This window comes from Dermacentor albipictus, chromosome 3 (assembly GCF_038994185.2).
Source record: "Dermacentor albipictus isolate Rhodes 1998 colony chromosome 3, USDA_Dalb.pri_finalv2, whole genome shotgun sequence".
In the NCBI taxonomy this organism is placed as follows: Eukaryota; Metazoa; Arthropoda; class Arachnida; order Ixodida; family Ixodidae; genus Dermacentor; species Dermacentor albipictus.
Window position 1 is genome coordinate 107,741,449 of NC_091823.1, and position 21,284 is coordinate 107,762,732.

Sequence of the window (21,284 nt, forward strand, 5' to 3'; positions counted from 1 at the left end):
CCTCTAAACTGGTACTCCTCACCAGAGTAAGGGTAAGTGGGAAATAAAGGGAAAGGTAGGCGGCAGGTAATAATCTTATGGTGTAATGAGCAACTAGGGTCACGTTTTCCGATGTGTGTATGCGTGTGTTTGTTTCTCGAAGGAACGTCCACTATTCAGCAAAATATAATTGCACCATGCTAATGCAACTGAGTTCCACGTCAGAGCTATTTCCACTCTCCCTCCAGGTGCCTGGAACCCTGACATCTGCAGCCTTTTGGACTATACCAGAGCAGGGCTTCTGTTGACCAACAGCTGGCTCCTTGAAGATGTTCCTTCAATATGTGGGGTCGAGTGCGTCTTAGACTTGGAGGGATTAAACATCCTTCATCTGACGCAGCTCACACCAGCGTACCTGATGAAACTGGCTACCATTACGCAGGTGCACAGTGACCGCTCGGTTCTCATAACATATTATGCCTTGACGGTCAGTAAGGGGACTGTTGCCTTCCCACAGTTTCTTTTCTGAATGTTGTCACATATAGACATTCAACGCTGAATTTACATGCAACTAATAGTTCAGTGGTGCAGTGGAGAATAGGAAGAGTCTAAGAACACTTGTGTTCCTCGTATTGTTCTATGAAAAGGCAATGTTATACTTAATTTCGACCCGACAAAACGTATTGGAACAGTGAAGACATAGAAACAAGTAGAAAACACATATGAAGTTACTTGGCATGGGTTGGCTAAAGAAAAGAAAGATGTCAACTAGTGGGCTGCTGCGAAATTACGCAACACACAACATGCGCTAAATAGAAACCGCAGTGAGGCACACTTCAGTAATGTCGCAATTCCTGAATAGCCAGAACCCAGACTCATACCGAAAGTAACCAGTAACAACTTTCCACGAATGATTGCGCTTCATTACCAACAAAGAAAACTTTGTCTTTATTTTTCAGACTTTTGTTCACTTTTAGCTCATAGCATCCCTGTTTTTCTGCATTCGTTTTTCCCGCCAAGCAGGCCAAACAAGAATATCCTTCCGATAGCACTGCGCTACTACTTTGTTGACATAGTGAAACGATAGTGCACGCATTTGTTTTGTTGTCTCGTAATGTTGGCCTCGATTTTGCTAGGATTCGCGGTGAGTGGCGGAAGCCCTTCCGTTATTATTTCGATTCTCTCCTCCTTTAAGAAGGAAATGTTTCAGCGCGAATTCTCGTGCTCCAACACAACTTTTCTTATATTCGCCTGTCTCCCAATAAGCATCGTAGCTTATGCAGTCTTTTAACGTATACAGCAACACTTAAATTTCAGTGGCCAAACTTTTCAGTCCCCAGAACTGCACTGTGCACCATTTAAAGCATTCTCACTGTTACACCTCTTTGTCACTCGTTTGTCTTCTTTAACGAGGCCATCAACGGTCTCCAGGCTGGATTCAGTAGCGGCTATGCGACGATGACCATTCCGAGGCTGATGTTCAACGCTTGTATAGCCATCTTTATTATGCTTGATCCATCTTCGTAACTGTTCGAGCTCAGTCACGCGTCGCCATACGCTAGCTGTAGCCTCTTATGAATTTCTGCAGCTGAAGCTTTCTTTTTCACCAGAAAGTATAGCACCGCACATTCAGGAAACGAGACTTCAGTTGCTGTAATTTTTCTTCGCATGCTGGTGGCTAGATTTTGTAACCTGATGATAAGAAATTGTCATCTATGATTGCAGAAAAAATGGAGTGTCGCCTCATCAACTCTTGCGAGCTTTCAGACATGTATGCAAAAAATTGTTGATCAATATCTTCAGTACGACGCTCGTATATCAACCAAGATTTAGTAAAAGAAAATATTTACAGTCGGTGAGAGGCGCTCTATAAACTTTGTTGTTTATTACTCGAGCAATACCCACGATTGTGCAGTTGCGAGCATTTACTCACAGGGGACCCTGATTATCAGAAGGAAACTTACAGAAGAACAAGAATGGATCGGAGTGCATACGGCAGGCATCACCAAATTAAACTGGGGGCTTACCACATTCATTGAAAAGGAGTATGTCCAATCATGGCATTCTATCAGTGCTAACATATGCGGCATAAAATTGGAGGCTAACAAATAGGCTCGAGAACAAGTTAAGGGGAGTGCGAAGAGCGATGGAACGATAAGTGCACGACTCAGTTTTAAGAGACCGGAAGGCATCGGTGGGTATCAGAGAGTAAACGAGAACTTATGATATTGTTATTGCCATTAAAAGAAAGAAATTGAACTGGCCAGGCCGTGTAAGGCGTAGGGCACGTCACTGGTGGATCATTAGCGTTACAGAATTGGTGCCAAGCAAAAGGAAGTGCTGTCGACGATGCCGTAAAATTAGGTGGGGGGATGAAATTATGAAACTTGCATGCGCAAATTTGAATCAGCTAGAGCAAAACAGGGATAATCGGAGATCACTAGAAAAGCGCTTCGTTATGCAGTGGACATAAAAGTAGGCTGTTATTTATGATACTGATGACGAAATCAAATCAATCCCAAATAAGACACGGGCTTTGATAAACGCTCCATTGAGTCGCTCCCGGTTAACTTGGAACACCTCGAGTTTTTAACGTCTACCCAAACAGAAGGGAACAAGCATTTTCGCATTCGTTCCTCGTCGGACTGCCGCCGAGGTGGTAGGGAATTGAGCCTATGACCTAGTTCTGTACAGTAGAACGCAATATTCAATCAGCCCTCTTGGCGAGTTTCATAATTACGTCTTTGCATCACAGCCGGTTATTTTTCAAGTCATGTATTCACTTAGCAGATATCTTGACATGAGCATCAGTCGACCTTGCGGTGAAATGCATTCGAGTGCTAGTTCACATTTTAACCAAAACCTTCCTTCCATGAATGTGGTGCGAAGCTCAGTGTAACAACAGCGCATGTTACGACCTTCTAAAAGTGCAAATATTTCGAACCCTGTGGCACTGTCTGGATTCCGGTTGCGAGGGCGTAGCTCAAGCACAGACTGGCTTCAATTTGGAAAATGCAAAATGTTCACTTATGTGATTATGAAGTGAGTTACCATATTTAAGGTAAATAGTTTTTTCGTATTTGGTTGTCACTATTTAGTTAGGTCCACAGCTCCTTCCAATGCATTTCGAAAAATATTATTAAGCCCAGTGCATTGTCTTAATGAATTTAGGCTCTTCCTATTTGTAGCAGTATATGCAGCCATAATTATACTACTGGAGCCTATACTTTGATTACTCGGCTCCCATATTAGCCATCAATATACCGTTCCTTCTGAGAAAGAGGGGTCGCCTGTGCAAATATGCGCGAGTATCGCATGAGCAAACGATATAATAGTTTCATTAACAAGCATATGCCCACTCTACGCTGGCAATGCTTCACTTGGGCGATGTCACTTCTCCTCCATTTAAGCTTCAGATTCGGGTGCTCAATTTATTCATGGAGCTCACACTTCATATTGAACTTCAATTGCCACTAATATGTTTTATCGGAGCCTGTAACAAACGAAAAGGCCTCAGTGAAAGCGCATTCTCTTGTCTGTTTGGACATTAACAAGGCAAGAAGCAATCCAACTTGAAGCTTTTTCTAGTGCAGATATAAGCGTTGTTGGTGGGCTCAAGACTTCAACAAACATGTAGCGAATGTATTTCTGAGACACTAACATGCCGACTTCACACCAATCGGTAGTTGAGTCTGGGGATGTGCGATCTAAGGCCACCTACATTTTCTCTCCATGCAAGTTATTTATAGTGCTTCATTGCTTTAAAAAAATATTACATGTGTTCTTGTGAAATTGTTGCTTTCCATGGCATGCAACAGCGCTGTTCGAAAGGAGCGACTACCTATGGCGATGCAAATGGTCACGTTCTAAGCCTAATAACTTCTTCGCAGAATAGGTGAAACAGTTTAAGCGACGCTAGCAATAAGATGTGAGATACAGGAAGGGGAGAAGAGGACAATGTAGTTGTAGTTCCACTACTACAACGAAAGATCCTGCAGCGACTAATGGAAGCTTTGATGATGATGACGATGACAACCTAGGCGCACCACCCCCACAATAATAGATGTTTTATCACTGGTAGAAGATTGCCCCCTAGTCACCTGGGGGTGTTTATTCTAACCGATGCTACATGAATCAGTGCAAGACTTACTGCGCACAATATTGCGCTGGCCCCGAAGTCACACGAGGAAAAACATGTGCCTTAAGAACTATGATGGCTTACGCGTTATGATTAACTGAAGATTGGCAGCTGATATATAAAAAAACACCGAGCTCAAGCTTCTTAAACAAAGCGAGTGGTAAAAGGCGAATGGCAGGGTGGTAAATTAAAAAAAAAGCTATCTCTTTCAACTTCACAACAAGAGACATAATGTACATGAAATAGAAAGTTGGCAATCATAGCCGACTGTTACCACACGAGTAGCACAAACAATGATTTCGCGCAAACCACTGGGAAATATGCCCCTATGGTGTTTTATCCGCTCGAAATATCAAAGTACTAAACACAAATAATTCCTACAAGGAGTAGGCTTGCCATTAAACATCCCTATTGCACCTTATTGCATTAAAGACTCCACCAAGGATGTTCCGCTAACAAACACACCCATGTTAGAAATATTCAAGAGACGCAAAGGTGCGTAAAAGTAGTCTCAACTTCTAATTCACCCTCGTGGGTGTAATTTTCCTGTCTGTGTGGATATAGAGGAGTTTCCGTGCAAAATTAGACGTTTTAATACAATTGGAAGCATCAATAAGAGCTCTCAAAAATAGCTATTTCTGACAATGAAGCTGAAATAAAAAACACCGCCATTACTGTTCGGCGAACGCGATTTATGATCTACCACTCGGTTTTCGCCATGACCTTCAGGACTGCAACGAAGCATCCGAGCCCGCTGCCATCTCGCTGGTGAGGCGTGCGTGCTTTGATTAGTCTCTGTGATTCTCCCGACGTTGAGGCGCGAGCCGTCCCCGAATGACCAGCGCCTCAGGTGAGCTGGTACTTACGTCACTGTGCCACCACAAGGTGCACGCATTCGCTGATCAGGTGCTGCTTTAAAGGCTTCTAACGAAAAAAAATTAAAGGAACAATACACTTAGGAGTTGTGTCGCTCTGCTAAGTTTGCTTCAGTGGTATTAGAAAAGTCATTTATACCAACTTTCTCCAAAGTCGAAATTTTGTTTCAGTTGGCCTCTAGATGCGTTGAGAGCTAATGTGTGCCATGTTTACCCGAAGCCCACCATTAAAATATATAGATAGTAAGCCCGTTGATATTGTTATGGCGCAACCAAGAGTGGTGTCAGACAAAAGATGATTTGACCTGTAGTGGTGGAATCGGTCCGGACAATCACCTTCTTTATGCATCGTTGTCTTTCTTGTAAATATTGCAAACACATCTTTATGTGTGACTTCTGCAACGTAACAATAAAAATGCATTCTCCGTTCCTACAGGCCAACAAATTACCTGGCGCCAGCATTATTTGTAGTTTAATGCGCATTATAGCGATATCTATCTGCAATCCGTACTAAATGAAAGCGGTCAATGTCAAAATCTAATTTTCCTAGGAGTGCTGTCCCGTGCGGATAAAGGCCGTCTACATAGTAAACCACCCGAAGATCTTTGAAGTCCTCTTTGCAGCGATCAAGCCATTCCTACGCAGCAAGCTGCTAAGCAGAGTGAGTGTACTTTGTCTTTTCCTCCAGCTACGTTAACTCTGCCGTGTGGGTTCATGTGTGTACATGCGTGCGTATCTGACACTCGCCCGAAGGTCCCTGGAGTCAGCTTTGCAGTCCAGGTCCCGAAGTTGATCCTTTCGAGGGCGTTAAAATGTCCGCAGAGGTTTAGCCATTCACACAAAAGGAGCTTATAGGCTTCTTTGATTTCGGTCAATCTTAGCTACATGTACATAGTTCTTTGGTCAACTGCACCAAATTTAAAGTCATCACTAAGAAAAAGGCACCTTTATCTCGAACGTCGTACCCGCGTTACACAGCAGCACTGCTGCCGATTATTATTATTATTATTATTATTATTATTATTATTATTATTATTATTATTATTATTATTATTATTATTATTATTATTATTATTATTATTATTATTATTATTATTATTATTAGTGTTGTTGTTGTTGTTTATAGTGACGTAGCTTATCAAACCAAGCGGTGACGAAAAGTCACGCAACCCGCTTAAGCTAATTGAGCTTTACTGTATCTATAAGAGCTTTCATTGTGCATTCCACTCCATTTTGAAGCGTGACTGCGTGCGCCACCTCCTCCTCCTATTTGCACAGGGCTTTTGGTTAAATCAGTCAGCATCCTCATAAGGCCTAAGCCAGCTATTAAGGAAACTCTCTGTCAAGTCAACAGTGCAAAACTTGAACTGCCTAATGAAGAGCAGTCTGTGATAGCCAAAGAACTTATTTGAAGAAATTAAGGCAGCGAGGTCGGCCTGCGCTCATGCGCACTAGCCTGCGGCTCTGCGCAGGGGGAGAGGGAATGGAGACGTAAAGGCGTGATGAGGGATGATGATGAGTTGGAGGGATTATTACTATTCACAAACTAGCCCGAAGACGTCATTTAGAAGTCTCAACAAACTTTCAGAGATTGCAGTCCATTAGGTTATGACTGAGACGTATAAAATCCGTGAATGAAAATTATTTCTGTCCTTTCACAATGGCACAGAATGTACACAGAAGGGTAATAGATGAAAGCGAAACAGAAAGTCATTGCCCCTATTTTTTTAGCTAAATCATGGCTGTAAATGCGAAGTCAACATATCCATTCCCAGCAGTGGACCTTTCGTTGACCGGCCCGACCTTATCTGCCGGCAGCTTCGGGGTACGGCGCTGCTGTCGGTTGTTGAAGACGGCGGTTGCGCTTCGCACGTCCAAGGCGTACGAGCACCAAAGTATAATTCGTTTTCTGTGGAGCAAGGGACCAACGTCCATCGAAATCCACAGAGAAATGCAGCCCACGTAGAGGGAAGGGTGCTCGCTTTAAGAAGAGTGAGGTGACAGGACAGCGATTCACGTGCAACGATGAAGCCAAAACAGCAGTGCGACGGTGGTTCCATAGTCAGCCAGACTTCACAAATTTAGTGCTGCGATTGGACAAATCTTTGAACCGGGGGGGGGGGGGGGGGGGGGGAGGGGGGGCTATGTCGGAAAATAGTGTAACGTACGTAGAATACTACGTGTATTTGTAATTTTCTGTATGAACCTTATTTTGAGGTAAATAGAGTGGGGGGCAAAGCCTTTCTGATTCGCCCTCGTAGTTGTCGATCAAGTTTGCTCAAAACGCTTCAAGCTTGGTCTTTGGAGCCTTGCTTGCGCTAGCACCGTGGTGCTGACTGCTTGAGCTTAATTCGAGCATAATTTCTTTATCGCCTGAAACACTCAACACCATAAGGTTGGTTTCAAGAAGAGGCGACAGTTACATGCACAATAAATCTCAGTGGCCAGATACCTGAAAAAAAAAAGGCGAAGCATTCATTGCGGCAGCAAATTAGTGGACAGCTATAGAAAGCAAGGATAATACTTTGTACGGACTAACATGTAAATATGCGTATACTAACTAATTTACCAAGTATCGTGTCACCGGTACCAGCAAACATGAACAATACTCATTAGATGACCGCAGAAACCCGCTGTCAAAACGTGGAAGCGAGGAAGCGTGGCAGCAGCAGCGAGCGAATTGGCCACCGTGCTGCCGGTCGCATCAACGCGAACTAAGCCGCGGAAACACAGCGCACGGCTGACTCTGTACTCTTAGAAGATGAGTTTCAAGATACAGCAATCTTACCGGGGCGCCTGGAGTAGAACGTGTTCTGCCCTCCCATCTTACCAACGAAGCCTAGCGCGCGAAGGAAGTAGGCGCGCGTCCTCACCGCTTTCCGCCGTTGCGTGCACGAAATTGAGCCGCACTCGCCGGTTCTACCTGGTACGCTTTCACTCAGTACGATAGCGTACGGCGCGCAGAGACGATTATAGCGGGCCTTGTACAAGATCTCACGGCGGCGCCGATGGCAGAAATGCGCCTGAAGTGTTCATATATTTGGTGTCGCAAAAAAACTGCAATACTAAACGCTTTCTTCCGACAGCGATTATATGGACATTAGAGAGACGTGTGCAGTGCTTAAAGGCAGGAACGGAAGAAGGAGGTTTTCGGCCGCAGTCCCTCCATTTCTTAAGAATGGGCTCGCCCCCTTCCCTCCCCCACCCCTGTGTAAGTCAACTATATCACGGCGGCCCCCATTGGACAAGCGCTGGAGATGATTTTATTAACAGCAGTGCTTTGTGCGTGGCAATTCTAACTCCAATGTTTGAAATTGATTATTTATTTCCAATTAATCAGTTGATGGGATATGATCGAAGAAAGGAAAGCAGGTGTTGTCGTACTATTGCATGCGTTTCCCCTAAGCACTGCACATTAGGGTCACCAACCCTGTTCGACTAAGATTCTCCACGCAGCCTACTGTGTATTTAGCCACGTGAGCGTGAACCTACCTGCTTTTGAATTAGTGAAGGTTCACGTTGATTTTTTCTGGTGACCAGTTAATTTACATTCGTTAAGTTGTGCACTATGAGTGCTGTGTTTTAACAAAGCCCATAGATTTTATACACTTGTAGGTAAGTAGGTGCGAAACCATAAAATATAGTGTTGTGGTGCGTGAGGTCGTCAATGAAGCATTGCAACTAATGTTCTGTGTTGCACATAGGCTACTTAGGTTTGAGTTCACACATCTTTAATCCTTCACCAACCGAGCAATTCCTCAAAAGCATTTCCAAAATGCTCATTAAACCTAAGGGCTCGAGTTTTAGTGCTTGAAGAAGTTTGCTGCTTCTTGAATTTAAAAGAAAATGATCCGAAAGACAGGAGCCTAAGCAGTTCCCAAACTAGTCATTTTTGCTTGTCTCGTGTACTTTATAGGCCGCCCCAGCCAACGCTAGCTAAGCTGTTAAAGGTTGGCGACCAAACACTGTAGGTCGCATAGAAAGATCTTGCACTGTGATTTTATTCTTTGACCTGTGTCGCTGTTGGGTCTTGTGATTCAATGCATCATACATATATATATATATATATATATATATATATATATATATATATATATATATATATATATATGTACGCACACTGGTCACCGCTTTGTGAGCCTCCCCCTCTCCATATTTTAATGAGGTTTTATAATTAATACACAAGACGTCGTACAAGGCAATAATATACAGGAGCAGCTCCCGAGGTCTAAGACTGTAATGGGACCTCCTGTACAGTGAATAAGTAAAAATATAAACAACAATTGCGTGCACGAAATTCAAAGGGGAAATAAGGGGGGGGGGAAGAAACTAAGCCCTGGGCGTGTGCGCCGGCGGCGGCATCGTGCTGTCACAGTGTCGGCGGCACAGGTGCAGTTCGCGTGCGGGGGTTAAAATTGGCTGTCCCATAATCGAGAGTAGATGTAAGCATGAAATGGCTACCGGCAAAGCAGATTGGTTAGAGATGATACTGGCCACAATATTAAAATGTGTGTGGTGCATGTTCGCAACGGCACACCACACCTCACCACACCGCACCACGCCATACAGTTTACTGGTCCATAAGGGCGCAATAGTTTTCTATAACCTTATTGCAAGTCTCGTCTCGGTCAATGAGCCGTCCCCGGGGCGCTGGAATATACGGGCTTGAACGCTGCCGGGGCTCAGGACGCTCCCCGGCACCTCAAGAAGTGCACAGGCACCTCGGTCGCAGCACAAAAAAATGACTATCAAGCGTATAGTACCCCGTATTTGTCTTTTGGACATCTCCATTGGAAATGACAAATAAGCCTTCAGCGTACTAGAAGTTACAACAAGAGGGATATTGCGTAGAAACATTAGGAAGAACTCAGAAGCAATTATCTTTTGTAATGTGTTTGAGAAATGACCAGCATTTGTAATGCGGTCTCTTCCGGTTGCCCGGATGATCGACTTTTATTCTCGCAAGTTGCCTGGTTAGTTTCGTTTGAGCGCCCGGATATCGGCTCTGGTTCTTGCTCAAGATTATCGAAGGCCGCAGACAGCAGGGAGCTGAAAGCATTTTATGCTTAAAAGGTCTCTAGAGAAGCGAAAGACGCGCAGTACCTTTGGCTCCAAAATCAACGACGCCCAGCAGAAGGACGCTCCGTTCAAAAGGAGGAGCGTTGCGTCTCCCACTACGGACGTGAGCGTTGTTCGGACGTACTATCTAAGGTGCCCCTGAATATAGCGCCTGTTCCTCTCTAGTATCACTTTCTGGCACAAACACACGCTTTTCAAATGATCAGATATGGGCATACTAAATCGTTCTCAATACAACTGGGTATCTGAGGTTAACAGGCAGTGCACTTCAAGTTGGGAATGCTAGCGGTTGTCCTTTTTTGTTTCATACATCATGCACCATTGATGTACGGCGCCTGCAACGCTGGTGACAGCGCTTGTCGTTAGGCCAGTGTTGTGAGACGCCCGATAGCTTCCAAGGCACTGTTTCTGCTGCAGTCTCCACCACGTAATCTTAAAGCACCTTCTGAGGAAATTCAGCTCAGTGCAAAATCTTGATATCGCTCTCGATCATTCGTGACGAAGCGAACAAAATATTTTTAGTTACTTTAGGACACGTTTAAATTGTGGTTTGAAAGACGATCTGTATATGAGCTAAGTCTGCTTAGTAGACTTATGCCACTTTCGAGATAACCTTCCTCAAAGTGTTCTCCAATAAATTATAGCCATTCCATTTCAACTTTTTCTCAAAATCATCACACCAGCGGTTCACGACAGTCTTGGCAGATATAGGGGCCGCGCATACCGAAAGTGATGCTGTCACCTTAAGATTTATCGTAGGAAGACGCGAGTTCTGGTAGCGTGTGCTTCGATATTGCCCAAGTGCAAGAATGCTCTCAAGGGAAACACAAAAATTTTTTTCCGAACTCTCTAATTATATAGACAACACAATTTCTCATAACGTCAATTTCCGTCTGTTCCAGAAATCTAACCAGAGGAGCTGTATATGCCACGTGCAAGTTTTGTACGTTTCTGTTATAAAAGTGAAAAAAAAATAAAGCAGGCGGTGTGCTGAAGAAATATAGATGTAGCGTGATCTTCACGGAAGCTTATACAAAATGAAGCCACGACAAAGAGGTGGTTCCTTGTACTCAATCTTTCTGCTGCAACTTTCTTCATCCCTAGGTCCACTTCGCTGGCAACGAAGCTTCCGAATTTTGGGACCACTTTCCAGGCGACATCGTACCAACGGAATTCGGCGGGAGACGCGAGCAGTTCGATTATGATCGTCAAGAGAAGTTCGTGCACAGCAAAAGCGCCTTCTTCGAAAGCTTGTGCGCCTGTGGATACAGACAGAATGAGACTTGATAAGATATTCATAATTCCTTAACAGACACTCAACGCAGCTGCAATCATTCCCAAAAATATCACTCGACTAACTGGAAAGGTATACTGTGGCCGAAAATGTTTGTTCACAGAAAACAGCGCCAGTGCGGCTTCGTCTCTTGCACCAGCTAAGAATATCGTAGAATAACAACTCGAACTTTCAGCTACAGCACTCTATGGCTTATTCACACGTGGTTTCTCAAGACTTTAGTATTTTGCGAAATTGCATCTTCTGGTGCTCTCATTATCACTGGACAACACCCCCCCCCCCCCTGCTCCTTTCAATCTCTTCGTGCACGCAAACCCGTTTCTTCTTTTTCTTTCTTTTTGTTGCATCCCTAATAAGTCAGACTTGTATCAATGACTTGTGATCAGAGCCTTTGTAATTCGTCAATATAAATAGCAACTGCGTGGTATAAACTGCTCGCGATTTTTCAGCAACCATCGCGGAAGGTCCAATGGCAGTCTTGCATTTAACTGCATACGAGCCATTTAAAACAATTGATGAAATAAAATATTTGTTTGACCTACAAAACTTAATTATAGATATTATCACTGATTTTTCTCCAAACAGCTTTCACACCCTTTGTTTCCGTTTCCGAAAAGAAAAATTCTAATATGATAATTTCCTTTCCGACATAGAAGAAGTACAATGAGTTTAATTATGCAGCAATTTATCGCGATATTTGGAGAAAACATGAAGCCTTGTAAGTACAATGAGTTTAATTATGCAGCAATTTATCGCGATATTTGGAGAAAACATGAAGCCTTGTAAGTGCTCTGCTCCGACACCTCGCTTCACTTTTCCCTAGATGGGAAGTGTGCGCTTTGTGACGCTAAAGAAATGCCCAGCAGTGCTTCTGTGAAAGATCGATGAAGTGTCTTCGTGGGCTCGCGTTACTATCAACCAGTACGTGTGCTCTCAGGTAGACAACTCTGATTACATTAAACCAAATATTGGGTACATTCCGCACGTCATTTTCGAGCACTCATAGTGCTCGGCCAGCGCACGTGAAATTCGCCAAGTCGAAATCTAGCGCTCCGAACTCATTGACCTGGTGCTTTCAGTGCACCGCACTCCAGCTCAGAGGTGTCGAGGACTCTGTCACATTCGGCCTGGCAGCGCGACCGAGATCAAGGGTTCTATAACTTGAAACTTTTCGAATCAGTTTTGATTACAATGTCATCACGTCAAAGTTACGTAATTACCTAAGCTAACAACGGGGGTTAACCCGTCGCGTTGTTTGAAAAGCCCGGTCAAACACGCTCCTCGTTTCTAGGAGGTCATTCTTTTTTCCTTCCAAAGCCTATATTAAGGCCTGCATTAAGCGGTTTTGTAATTGGCTGAAAAGAGGCGAGGATTGCGCTCAAGTGCACAGGGTTTCGATGAGGCCGAGTAAGCACAGTGAAAGTAGATCACAGGATGAAGAGGCTGTTGTCGGCATCTGCGATTGATGCGCTTCCTCTTAGTTTGCTTGCAGTGACTGGTCGAAAATCGCGGTAAAGTGCAACTGAAGGCTAAAAAACTCGCCAGAACGGATTCTCAGTATATAAGAGCTGGAAAATTGATGTCATATACGTACCGAATGGCCTTGATAATATTATACTCTCACGCAATACTGTTTATTAGACGGAAATAAATCCATGCTACCCGGCCACTCCTAGAACCAAGTGCCAGAGCAATCGGCGGGAAGCCATCTATTTGACGGAGCGGTCTCGGACTTATCAGAGAAACAAATCAGTTTTGTTAGGCATAATAGTTCGACTTGAGCGCATTCATAGATCTTATACCGTAAAACTGGTCCAATCTGTTTTTACGCCAATCTTCTGGTGTCAAATCTACGTAAACGCCGACGCAAGAATTGGGTGGTAACCCGCACCATTGTTTGAAAAGCCCAATCAAACACCCTTCTCATGTATAGTAGGTTAAACTCCCCAAAAAATTAAATTTAAAATTCTGGCACATAGAAATCGACTGCAATATGAGGAAGAAACCTGCGGAAGTGCGACCTCGAGCGCCCGCTCAAAGCGGTTCAAATGTGGCGCCGAAATGTGCCGTGCGCCCTGACATTTAAAAATGGCGGGCGGAGTTCGGAGGCCGGTTTGTTTATCCTTGTCGTTCGCAGTGGTCATTGTTATGGCGGGGTTTTTTTTTTGCTTCTGTGTTTGTGGCAAGTAAATGATTTGTACTGAAAGACCATATGTTCAGTAAAAGAAAATGAGACATCTACCCAATCTTGCAATTGCCACAAAAGAAACCCATATGGGTTCCTCGAAAGAAACGCCTCGCAGTTGAAGAAAAATTGGTCCTGGTACGGGGCATGAACCCGGAACCACCGCATTTCCAGTGCAGCCGCTCTACCATCGGAGCTAACCAAGCGGCTAGCAGATAGCAGAGTGTAGTGGAATTTGTCAACAACTTGAAGCAAATGCAAGAGCTTGACATCATAGTCTTTTGTAGATAAGAACTGTTACATCAAACTCTTGCCTTTGCTTTGAGTTGTCGATTAATTCGACTTCGCCCTGTCATCTGCTAGCCACCTGGTTAGCTCAGATGGTGGAGCGGCTGCCCCACAACGGCGACAGTCCTGGGTTCGAGTCCGGGACCAGTTTTTCTTCAACTGCGAAGCTTTTATTTCGAGGAACCCGTATTGGTTTCTTTGCAGCAACTGCTACGATTGTTGGGATGTGTCTTTTTCTCTGAATTAATTACTTCTCTCCACCTTGCTGGTTTCTCCATAACTATTACGTCAAGATCATATATTGTTGAAAATATTTCCTTTTATAGCAGATGTGCCGCTAGTGGTGCTGTTGTAGCATGTTTCGTCTTTGTTATTGTTCCCACTATTACGGTCACGGTCACCTGTGTTTCTAGCTTCAAACGTATTACTGCCCCAAAAGATGGCACGGCAGTCCATAAAATAAAGCTGAAGGAGATATTTCAAATGTAATCGGTCTTCTGAGCAAATTTCTTCATGGACGAACACAGAACACCAATTAGTCGCTCAACCAAATAATCTTGTGCCTCTGCCCTAAGACAAAATAAAATTTGTCAGTGCTTACACATTGAATACAGCAACTATCAATGCTATACCCTACTACGAAGACCGTAATTCTGCACGAAAAGCTGTTATGGAGGCCCTTCGAATTGTTCCAGATGTGTTTTGTAATATTGCTCTCGACAGGATGGACAAAGAGCGTGTTGACAGGGAAGAATTCCTTGACTACCGAGGGCAAGGAAGGACGACGGATAAGAAGGAACATTAGTAATGGTTTTGGAGACACCTGTAAGAAAGTCAGCAGTGAAATACATTCTCCTAGGGCATATTGAGCATCGACAAGCAGTATCCGAGCATAAAGCTTTATTTTTCTCAAATAGCTTTTTTTATGAACTCCTCAAATTCAATGTAGCTTTCCTCAGAAAGTATTCATCCCATACCAGTGACACTTTGTGCACATGTACTACACAAACTCATAAATAAATACTCTGCAATAAAAAATGTCTGATGATATAAGGATAACACTGTAAAAAATTACACTGCAAGAAACCCCCATGTAGTTCTGTACATACAGTGATATTATTTTGTGGGGGTGTACAAACTCCAAAGAGGATATGATATCTCTTGAGTTCAGACATAACCAATGGGTATTTAGAATAACACTGTGTAATATCATCACGTTCTTCTGCATGGTTGCAGAGAAAAGGTACATGTAATTATTAAACATGCCTGAAAATTTGTTAGTGGGCCACAGGAAAGGCAAATCATCTACACACAAAAAAGTGCCTCATGTTGTACCCAAGAGCAAGTTTCGTAAGCGCATGAAATGTGATGCGAATATCTGCAGCCGTTTCTAAAATTTTACGTTAAAACAAACATGTGCCATTTACCCTACAATACCTCCTAAGGCTGCGTTAGAGGTCGTCGACAGTGCATACGAGGGTGACTCTTTCAGCAATTTTTACCATTCATTCAGGGACACGCCGTCCAAGCAAGACCCACGTGTCATGGAAGATTAGCCGAGAACACGTCTTTGTGGTTATACTGCACGTACCTTTCATTCGTGCCAGTGCTTTTACCAATAGTTCTTAAAACGCCCCTTGCTCCCTTTGTAAGTACTCTTTCTTTGGATAGGAGGAGGAGGAAGTAAACTTTATTACTCTAGAAAGAGTAATTCAGCGGTCGTGCCGGGTGTCTTGATCTTCTATTGGTTGATGAAGATCTCCGGCCTGCATGGTTGGCGCCCCTATTCTAGGGCACCACTGAGCGTGGCTGCTCGTCGGGCATGATCCACCAGCTTCCGTTGGAGGCTAGGGTCGCCGCTGGAGAGCACGCTCTCCCACTGCTCCGCACTCGGATTTTCTATTTTGTGGAATTCCTTATTTGTATTGCACTCCCATGTGATGTGATAAAGTGTAACTTGTGCCCATCTAAACAAGTAACATTCAAGCACAACAATCGCGGAAAGCGTAGTCTGCGATCATCGGAAATGAGATCTGCAGGTCAAACGCGGCTGCTTTGTACCTGTCTCGTCGAACGTTCCAGTGTAATGGCTGGTGCCCGTGTGGCTTCCAGAAAATACAAAACAATCCCCCTCGCACATAGAATGATATTTAAAAAATCACAAACCATGACAATCCGAAGAAACGCGAGGGAGAGCTGGCGCGAGCAGACGATAGTACGAAACTTTCAGTCCAGAGGGTCCGTATGACACCAGTTCACTGCGCGCACATCACTGAACGGGCCACTCTTATTGGTCTCCACTGTTCGTGCTCGCGTCCTTTAATCTCCCGCTCCCCGTTGGGTCTTTTATCTTTCGCTTTGCTGGTTCACTCGGTTACGCCGCCGACGCTCGGCGCAGGAACGGGGGCCTAAAAAAGGCCCGTTTATAGTCCGACGTTATCGGCGCGCGGGCGAGCGTCGTTCGCGGTCAGTCACGCTAGCTCGGTTGCGCTGCGCCAGCCCAGATGCCATCTCCTCTATATTTCAACGCGCGCGCCGTCGGCTGCTATCTTCGGAGCATGCGCAGAAGGTTCGCCAAGTCGCGCACCGTCCGCAAAAGCCGTCTGCGGAGTTGTGTTGGCGCTTTTAGGCTGTTTCACATGCTGCGACTGCAACGACGAAAATCGGTGCTGTCGCACGCGTCGCAATGCGATTTTTAGAGGGCTCATTTCACATGATTGCGATTTCAACAATGCGACTGGTGCGACGCCCAGGGTTGCTTACTGCCAGGTTTCGTGACACACGGTGCATAATTCTTTTATTTTAGTGAATAAAACGTTTACACTATAATATTATTGACTTCTCTTGATTAGAAGCAAATAATATGTGCGTTTACTAATTTAAGAACGTTAGTTAAGATTTGTCTTGGGGTGCGCGACGGCGGTTTTGTTAGTTCAGTGCGACATCGAGCACGTAAACAGCTGTTCGCAGGTGGTTCAGCCAGCGATTCTTTATTCTATGGTTCAGCGTTGTGTGTTGTCTTATCTACATTCTATGACCGTTTCGTTCTGCCTGCGCTTCAACAATCTACAAGATGACCTATCGACAAGTTCATATAGCTACCCTCACCGTATATGCAGTATTCGGAATTCGGCTGCCATGAAGTTGTGTCAGCCCAGCAAGATCCTCGCGCTACGCGTGCTCGGCGTCAGCTTCTGGAGAAACGATGCGTGTATATTGCCCGTCATTGCGCATATGTGGTGCCTGCTCCTAGCCATATTCTTACGCCAAACGCAACAAGAAGCACCAACCCGAACGCCCGCGTGTGCCCCTGAACGAAGCCTCAAACGATCAGTGTGATTAGGACGTGGAATGAAAACTGTGTTGTGAAATCCAACCTTAGCGCTAGCCTGGTTCGTCCATCGCCGTGCTTGCGCTGCGAATATATATATATGGGAGCCTTCTCTAAATATTTCTAAAGGCGCAAAAGCCGACGCATTAAATGTTTCGAGCAGTTACCGTCGCTTTTGTAGAAACCTGTACGTTGTGGATACAGCGCTGTTCTTTCTAGCTCCGGGTTATTTCTGTGAAAACCTAAGTTCATCCGCTGGTCCTCGCTCCCTGCTCAGTCGCAATGGAAGTGGACGACCCCGCACGTCTGCCGGCGACGGCGGCGTCAGCGGCGGCCGCCTCCAGGAAGCGGATCGGTCAGCAGAGCGACACCGACAGCGAGGACACCCATGTCTACTCTCTCAGCAGTGAGGACACTTCCGATGACGACTTCCAGCTTGTACAGAGCCGCAGAGCGAAGCGACGGAACACCAGGACGTCCTCATCGTCAAGCACGGAAACAGTGAGACAGACACAGAGGCCGGACGCCAATACCATCATCTTTGTGCCCCTGCTTCCCAACGTCAACATGAAGCTACTTAACAGGCAATCTGTGTCGATGTCACTGGAAGCCTTGGTGCCAAATGAAATATCGGACATTCGAGTGAACACCCGAAAAAATCTTCTGGCGGTTGATGTCCAGCATGCGGCTGCTTTGACCACTCTACGCAGCGTAACGGACCTCGATGGCATTCAGGTGCGCTCTTACATCCCTCTGGGATCTGACGTAGTCACCGGCGTTATCTACGACGTAGACGTCGCCATCCTTAATAACGACTTGCCGATTCTTATCAAGCCAGCCAATGATGAGGTCATCGTTGATGTTAAGCGGCTAGGCAGTTCACGCTGCGTGAAAATAGCATTCAAGGGCAAACATATACCCTCGCATGTCAAGGTTGGACACTTCAGACATGCAGTGCGGCCTTTCATTGCGAAACCTCTCCAGTGCCGCAAATGCATGAAACTGGGACACGTGAGCAGCGTCTGCGAAAATCAGGCAACATGCCCCCGCTGCGGAGAGCCCCACACTGCAGATAAATGTGGCGCGACTGTGGTGAAGTGTTCAAACTGCGGAGGATCGCATGAAGCTTCATCGAAGAAGTGCCCACATATTAAGAAGGAAATGGCCATCTTGAAAGAGATGGCGAGAGATCATTCATCTCATCGCGAAGCCGCCGAAAAAATCAGGAAGCGACGTTCACGTCACCGGCGCTCCTCAAGACAGGCTTCTCAAGGAAGGCGCATGCCACTTCCTACAACACCACCTCCTCCTCCACCGCCTAGGCCAGACAATGTGGAAAGGACCGCGAAGAGCAAGTCCACTGAGAAGGCCACATCTGCCGAATCTTGGCCGGCTCTACCAAAACGACAACATTCACCAACAGAATCACAGCAAACTTTCGCTGGACAACCCCCGACGTCTACTGTCGGCGATGTGTGCGACCAAGACAGGCAGGTGGCTGATATGCTGCAATCGCTAATTAATACAATGCGCATTATACTGAACAAGCTGCAAACACCAGCAGCTCGAAGCGCTCTGCAAATACTGGATGCACTAAATCCAGTGCTTGCTAGCATCGTTTAAGCACCATGGCTCGACCAATAGTCCCCTTCCGCACTGAACTTAAAAGTGCGTCGATCTTTCAATGGAATGCCAGGGGTCTAAGGACCCGTATATCAGACTTTCGTCAATTCATTTTCACAAATCGCTTCCCCATACTGGTCATTTGCGAACCAAATACATCAACTCCACTCAGACTGTCCGGTTATGAATCTTTCGTCTCGTCCACACGCGGTGCGAGCACGAAAGTGATCATCTACATCCGCACGGACTTCACATATGTCGCTAACGCAATAGAGCCTCATGACGACAACCAATATGTCTGCCTAAATGTCCAAAAGAAGAATGTGTCATTTACACTAATTGGTGCCTACATATCCCCAGCGGGTCACTTTGACGGCGAACGACTCAAGAAAATATTACTAATGAACAATGGTCCCTGGGTTATCACAGGTGACTTCAACGCGCATCACCAGCTATGGGGAAGCACTAAAATGGACTCCAAAGGCAGGAGCCTTGCCTCCTTTGCTGCCGACCATGATTTGTGCTGTGTAAATGACGGCAGCCCTACATTTCTGCGAGGCACGACCTACAGTAGCTGCTTGGACTTGACTTTGGTGTCACGGCGCTTTGCCTCGAGCGTCCAATGGTTTACAGACGTAGAAACACATGGAAGCGACCATATTCCAACATACATAACGATTAGAGGAATTGACCAACGCTCCTCTACTGTGTTGCGTACAGTTGATTGGACAAAATTTAAGAAGGATATGGATGACACTTGTCGGGAAGGCCTCTCACACACTTTCGAAGAAACAATCGCAGAGGCATTGAAAACGTCCATGTGCTCGCTTACAAGGTCAACAAGGCGAACAGACTTGGACGTGGAACTGGATAGGCTGCGTGCGACACGCCGACAGGCGGAGAGGAGGTATCGGCGCACGAAGTCCGTCTTGGATCTGAGGGCTTCACGGCGCATACAAAAGAAAATCCAGCGTCGCATGGATAAATTGGAAGATAAGCGATGGAAAACATTCTGTCAGTCGCTTGATCCCCGAAAATCGCTCTCGCACATATGGAGAACGGTTAGGGGTCTTCGCTCATCTCCGCATCAAAGGAAGCCCTTCGCTGCTCTGGCCCTCTACCAACTTCGCTCGGAACTTCAATTGGCTGAAGAGTTCTGCGCACGGATTGCTGGGTCCGTGGCCATCATTACTGGCGCAGCATTGAATGACATCCCTGAGGCACGTGTACCAGAAATCAACGTGCTATTTTCACTCGAAGAGCTCGATGCTGCGTTGGTGACTTGCAGGCGTTCTTCGTCACCAGGACCTGATGGCATCACGTATGCTGCCCTATGCCACCTTGGACATGAGGCACGTGATGAGCTTCTCAACTACTACAATGAGTCTTGGCAGAACGGCGCCGTTCCTAAACAATGGAAATCGAGCCGCTTGATCCCCATTCTGAAACCTGGAAAGTCACCGCTTGAGATCTCATCATATCGTCCGATTGCGCTTTCGAGCTGCGTCGGCAAAGTGATGGAAAGAATGATTCTTGCCCGATTGGAATGGTACCTAGAACGATTCAACATCTATCCGAACGCCATGACAGGCTTCCGTCGGGGTCGCACGTCCATAGACAACGTCATTGACATCGTAACATGGGTCCAAAATCAAAAAAGCCACAAGCGCCTGTCTGCGGCACTTTTTCTGGATATAAAAGGAGCCTATGATAACGTCACCCATGAGGCCATACTAAACTCACTTGAGGCTGTTGGAGTTGGTGGCCGGATGTATCAATGGCTTCAAGACTATTTGACTGAAAGGCGTTTTTTCTTACAGACCGAAGACGGCCCAACTTCAGACCATTACATCTGCCGTGGTGTGCCGCAAGGTGGAGTGTTGAGCCCTATTTTGTTCAACCTCGTCCTGGTAGGACTAGCGGATTACCTACCGCAGACAGTACATGTCTCAATATACGCCGACGACATTTGCATCTGGGCCTCTGCGGTGACTCGCCCTCAGCTAAGAGCCAGGCTTCAGCGGGCGGCAACCATGACGGCTTCTTATCTCCGAGAACAAGGCCTCAGTGTGTCTACTGAGAAGTGCGCATTACTTGGTTTTACGCGGAAACAAATGTCATCGTATCCTGTTACCATCAATGGCCAAGCTGTATTCTATGTTAAGACACATCGGTTTCTGGGCGTCATCATTGACCGCAACCTCTCGTGGAGCCCTCACTGCGTCTATCTGAAGAAGAAGCTAGTCGCCATTTCTCAAGTCTTCAAATTTCTATGCGGGAAAAACTGGGGTACACCAGTCCATTCTATGTTGCAGCTGTACAGGGTTCTGTTTCTCGGACTCCTACGTTACAGCCTACCAGTGTTGTCCAATGCATGCAAGACGAACTTTCGCACCTTGGAGAGCATACAAGGTCAAGCCCTACGCACGTGTTTGGGGCTGCCTCGGTGCACGTCAACAGCAGCAACAATTGCCATCGCAGGAGACCATACA

At 45.6% G+C, this 21,284-nt stretch overlaps 1 protein-coding gene across 3 annotated transcripts in view; it reads left to right on the forward strand.

Annotated features, from left to right (window-relative positions):
• The window catches only part of LOC135904883 (retinaldehyde-binding protein 1-like), a 54,746-nt gene that overhangs the window by 7,464 nt on the left and 25,998 nt on the right, over window positions 1-21,284 (forward strand). For all 3 annotated transcript variants that reach the window (XM_070535915.1, XM_065435872.2, XM_065435873.1), the window contains 2 exons: window positions 228-421; window positions 5,543-5,653. In XM_070535915.1, the coding sequence (XP_070392016.1) occupies window positions 228-421; window positions 5,543-5,653 (305 nt within the window). The remainder of the gene's footprint in view (window positions 1-227; window positions 422-5,542; window positions 5,654-21,284) is intronic.